A 5,582-nucleotide genomic window follows, 5' to 3' on the forward strand; every position below is an offset into this window, starting at 1 on the left:
CCATAAATAAGAGCAAATTGCTGAAGTTTCTACTCTATGCCACTGAAATTGTTATAACTTTACATATACACAAAAATCAAAGAGAAAGTTATGGAAGAAGAAATATATACAAAAGATAGAAAGAAAAGGTGTGATTTCATTTCAATATATACACGTGGATCTAGGATTCAGTGAGAGAACGTATTTATCGTGATTTATGGGTGCTAAATTAATATTTTTAGTGATTATACATAACAAATTAAAGCCCCATTTATAGTTTTGGTATTTTCTGAATTGGTTGTCACATTTAATTATTCCGGATTTTTCGGCTCGGTTGATCATGAACCTAGAGCAATCTCCTTGTATCTTTTAAGTTGATTGAGATGTTTAGTTGAGTTATATTCTTGAGCATCCAACAGCTCTTCTGAATACGTCCTTTGTAACCCTATAATTTGCTGTTCTGTGCACTGTTTCGCATAGTCTTCGCCTTTTAGTAATATCACAACCTGCAATACAAACGGGGCGATTCTGAGATTTTGTAGGCCTAAGAGCGAAGCAGAAAACGAATAATAAATAAGTAAATGTAAAAAATAAAGTAGAAAAATCAATTATGTAAAAGAAAAAGGATTAAAGAATTATTTGGCCTCTGCCTTACCAAAATGTTGGTTTTTTTAACTCCGACCTATTATTTGGTAACATTTTCCTCTTGATCTATCCAAAATGTTGGTATTTACTTTCGGACTTATCATTTGGTTACATTTGTGGGTGATGTTACCAAATAATAGGTCAATAAGTGAAAATAAGCATTTTGGATGGATAACGGATGGGGGGATAGGAAACTTTACCAAATAATATATAGATCAACGGCTAAAAATCAACACTTTTCTATGGGTCGGAGGCCAACTAGTACTTTAATCCAAAGAAATATAGCTTGAAAATGACATTTTTTATTACATTTAAAAAGAGATATAATAAAAACATCCAATTTCATATAAAAAAACATTTCTAGATGCAAAATCATTACCCATCAATATATTTTGTAACCTTTCTTTTTTTATATATAAAAGTGATACTTTTTGGCCCTTCCCTCCCTTGGGCCATGGATGCGTGCTTTGATTATCGAGACCTAAAATTATTATCGTTACCTCTTTTGAAATTTAATTTCTATATATTCTTTTCTAAAATGTTACTTTTGAGCGTCATACGTACATTTAGGCGAAACTGTATAATTCAACGTAAAAAATCATACGTAAAATTAATTAAGAACGTGAACTTTCCTGATTCATTCGAGGACGTAGAATAGGAGATTGTTGAATACATAACGAGGCAGTTAAAACGACATGTTCCATCTCTTCGACGTCATAATCTTCACCAAGAGAAGGATCAACAATTGCTTTAATATCATTTTTATCAATTAAAGGCTTTGCCTGCATAAATTAATTAAGACTACTTAATTATACTCCTAATTAATTAGTTAATGTAATTAATTAAGTGAAAATTAATTACTAACCCATATCACAAGGCTATGTCGTGAATCAATAACGGCTGGCCGTCCCGTTATAATCTCTAGAAGTAGTACTCCGAATGCGTATATATCCGTCTTCTCGTCCACTATACCGTGCATGAAGTATTCGGGTGCAAAATAACTGCAATTTATTTGCTTTTTCTTATGAAAAAACCTTACACAACATATAAAAAACGAAAAACAAAGAGATGTTTATCGTACGATCACAAACCCGAATGTGCCTTCGAATTTCGATACGTTATGGTGAGTCCATTGTCTAGGAAGCCACTTAGCAAGCCCAAAATCACAAATCTGGAATAGAATTCAAAAGTGTTTCATCTTTTTTAAGACAACACTAGTATTTTAAATATAAAATACCGATCTTGAGATTTTACAGGTCTAGAGACGAAGTAGCAAATGAGAGCGTACAAGTAAAGAACAAAGTAGGAAAAGAAAATTGCTTCAAAATGACACTTATTTGTTACAACATTTAACATGACATTTAATAAAAACATCCGGTTTCATAAGGGGAAAAAAACATTTTATAAAAAGGATATGTTTGGTCACTCCCCATTAGCCGTGAATGTGTGTTGTGATTGTTAGACATAGGATTATTGTCGTTGCATTTTTTTTTTATAAAATTGTTATTTTTGGGCCCTGGTGAGGCGCCCCTCCTACCCAGGCCTAGAAACGACCTTAATAAAAAGATACCTGAGGCTCGGAATCTTCTGTAAGAAGAATGTTATCCGCCTTAATATCTCGATGGATAATTCGTTTTTGACAATGCTGATGAAGGTACATTAGTCCTTGTGCTGTCCCAAGAGCTATTTTGTATCTCTTACTCCAGTCAAGTTTAACTTCTGATGGACCTGAAAAACATATAAAACATTAGGTTAAAACGCTAACGGACAAGGACACGGACACAAAACACTACTAAAATGCTATTTTGAGATTAATTTGAAACAAAATGGACTTGGACACGGATACAAAATGCTACTAAAACACGGAAACAGACACTGGAACGGATGCAGACACAAAATGGACATAGACATGGACACAAAACGCCACTAAAACGCTATTCTGAGATTAATTAGAAACGAACCATGAAGAACAGATTTAAGACTCCCCAATCTAGAGAGTTCAAAAACAAGGTGCATTCCTCCTTCAATGCCACATCCAAGTAACTTAGCAGTATTAGGATGATCAACATGAGCTAAAATGCCTAGCTCTGATAAGAACAATGCTGTTTTTTCGTCCGCCGTTCCCTTTGAAAGCCGCTTTATAGCTACGAGCTTTCCGTTTTGTAATCGGCCCTTGTAAACTTCAGCAAAACCACCCTTTCCTATTATGTTTTCTGCAACCAAATCATATCATATCTTCACTACAAAATTAACATATATTGTCAGAAACGCGAAGATTCCATTTACTAGTGAAATTTCGCGGCTAGTAAGGCCGACATGTCCGTGTACATCCTTCAACTACACGATATATTTAACTTATAAGGATATTAGTGAAATTTTCGCCTACCGTTATTGAAAAGATCAATTTTACTCTTATTGTAACCGGATAAAAGAAAAATACTACTATTATCGATATGGTAGAAACCATAATTCTTTTATGCTTTCGTAAGTATATAAGACGAAAATTACCAACGGAATCCCCTGAAATAAACATTTATCAGAAACTATTTTTTTAACATTTTGACATGGTATAAACAACATCTTAGTCCAACACGGGTAGAGTTAGCAACATGACGATTCTATTTATTAGTGAAATTCGGCACTAGTAAGGTCAACTAGTGCGTGTTCAATTTTGCGTTTTTCTTAGTAAATACCGATAAAATTACCAATAGAATCCCATGAAAAAGATTAAGATTGAAATATTGTTTCTACTATGAGCAGGGGCGGAACTACAGGGGCTTATGGAGGGTCCGTTGACCCCAACTTTAAGGGGAAAATAACGAAAAAAATAATAATTACCGACGGGAAATTCTGTACAACAAAAATTCCATCTGTAATTCTGTTTACAAATTAGGCGTTACGGAAGATTTAGCGGCCGATTCTTCTGTCATTGACTTTTAATCCTAAAAAAAATCTGTTTTTTCTTACTAAAGTTTTGTCCATGGACCTTTCAAGTTTTCGACTCTAGTTCCGCCACTGACAACGAGAATAACAAAAGATTAAATAATGAAAAACGAACCCGGGCTAAAATTGTTGGAAGCATGTTGGAGGTCAGAAATGGAGAAGTTATCCAATGAAGCTTTGAACTTAAATAAATCTCTAAGTTCAGGACTATCTCTACTGCTTCTACTTTTTCTATGATCACATGCTAACTTTTCTACTTTTTGTTCAGGAGCCGGATTCGAAGCGTTGAATCGTTTGTTCGATCTCCGTTTCCATAGCTTCGAAAATCTACTCCAATGTGAATGCGGCCTAGGATTCGAACTCTCGACCTCATGATGATGATGACATTCTGCCTTAGGAGAGTTTGAGTTAGGAGATCCAAAACATTTCTCTCCGGCATCTATAACTCCGGTAGGTGAAGATCTATCTTGCCTCTCATTTTCTATCAAATCTAAACAGTGAATATGTTAGAATTGTCAAATTCTGACACGATAATACGATTTAAACGAAAAAAAACTATTACGTACCTTGTGAAGATGCAGAAAATGATAGCATTTTGCTAAATTTCTTAAGTTTGGCAGGCATTTTTGTTCCTTGATGATTTTTTTCTGATAGCAAACAATAATCCTTTTCTTCTTTACTGTGTCAACATTAATTGAAATAAATCATCAATTTGAAAGAAATTAATTCATATCAAATTAATTTTTTTTAAGAAATCAATCAATTTATTCTTTTATAAATTGGTGCATGAATTCAATTGAATTTTATAAATGTTGTTTGAACAGATTTTTTCTTACCATTGTTATTTATCACCATTAAAAATTACAGAAAAAGGTGGAACTAACTCTAGAAATATCAATTAGATAAAAATAGCAAACTTATATTCAAATCATCTATGTCACACATCAAGAATAAGTTTTTCGCGACGAAATTTTGTTGCAAAAAATTCTCAAAAGAAAAAGACAGTAGGAAACAAGAAGCACAAGACTGTAAAATGAAAATCAATTGGTAACCACTTTTAGTTATTTAAATTTTGGAATTTTTGTTATAGAATTTTTTGGTTGTTTTTAAAATCTGAAACAAACCCCAGAAGAAGAGGGCTTAATTGAAAAGAAATTTAACAAGACTTACCAATTGAGACTTACAAAATTTATATTCAAATCATCAGGAATACGTTTTTCGCTACGAAATTTGTTGCTAAAAATTCTTATAAAAAACAAAAAGAGTAGGAAACTAGAAGCACAAGATTGTAAGATGAAAATCTGTTCATAACCATTTTTAGTTATTTAAATTTGGAATTTTTGTTGTAGAATATTTAAAATCTGAAACAAACCCTAGAAGAAGAGGGCTTAATTGAAAAGAAATTTAACAAAACATACCAAAAATGAGATAAACACACAGAAGGAATTCTTCTTCCTCTATGAACTTATAAACTCCTAAAACCCAATTTAAAAACAAATTGGATGAATGAATCATCTCAATCTATGTAAATAAAATCAAATTAATTATCCAAAAACTGAAATAAAAATCCTAATTAAAAAGCAAAACATACCCAAATGAGAGAGGGTGAATTAAAACTCTTGCATACCATGGAGCAGAAGAAGAAGCTTTATTCTCATCTTCTTCAACAGAAGCAGTAGCCATGAGATTAAGAAGAAAAATTATGAAAACAATAATTCAGGAAACAGAAGGAAAAACAATAATTTTACTGTCTTTTTCAAAAATTCAGGAAACAGAAGGAAAAACAATAATCTAGACCCTCAATACACAATCCGAAAATCTATAAATGGAATTGCCCTTTCCTCCATTTGGACGGACCAACTTTATCCTTGTATTTCTGACATTTGGGAAAATCTCTATTGTCACTTCCACATTCTTTTATATATATATATATATATATATATATATATATATATATAGATAGGGCGAGCCTTGGCGCGTAAAACGTTGTTGTCGTGTGACCGGAGGTCACGGGT

The 5,582-nt window shown here is 32.7% G+C and overlaps 1 protein-coding gene across 1 annotated transcript; it reads right to left on the reverse strand.

Annotated features, from left to right (window-relative positions):
• Window positions 1-317: 317 nt before the first annotated feature.
• LOC136200534 (receptor-like cytosolic serine/threonine-protein kinase RBK2) lies at window positions 318-5,250 on the reverse strand. The gene is made up of 9 exons (XM_065990901.1): window positions 5,195-5,250; window positions 4,134-4,246; window positions 3,683-4,057; window positions 2,586-2,837; window positions 2,195-2,352; window positions 1,716-1,795; window positions 1,490-1,625; window positions 1,260-1,406; window positions 318-488 (listed from the first exon to the last, which is right to left on the reverse strand). The coding sequence occupies exons 1-9, from the start codon at window positions 5,248-5,250 to the stop codon at window positions 318-320; spliced, it is 1,488 nt and encodes a 495-aa protein (XP_065846973.1).
• Window positions 5,251-5,582: the final 332 nt, after the last annotated feature.

Source organism: Euphorbia lathyris, chromosome 7, assembly GCF_963576675.1.
Source record: "Euphorbia lathyris chromosome 7, ddEupLath1.1, whole genome shotgun sequence".
Lineage (NCBI taxonomy): Eukaryota > Viridiplantae > Streptophyta > Magnoliopsida > Malpighiales > Euphorbiaceae > Euphorbia > Euphorbia lathyris.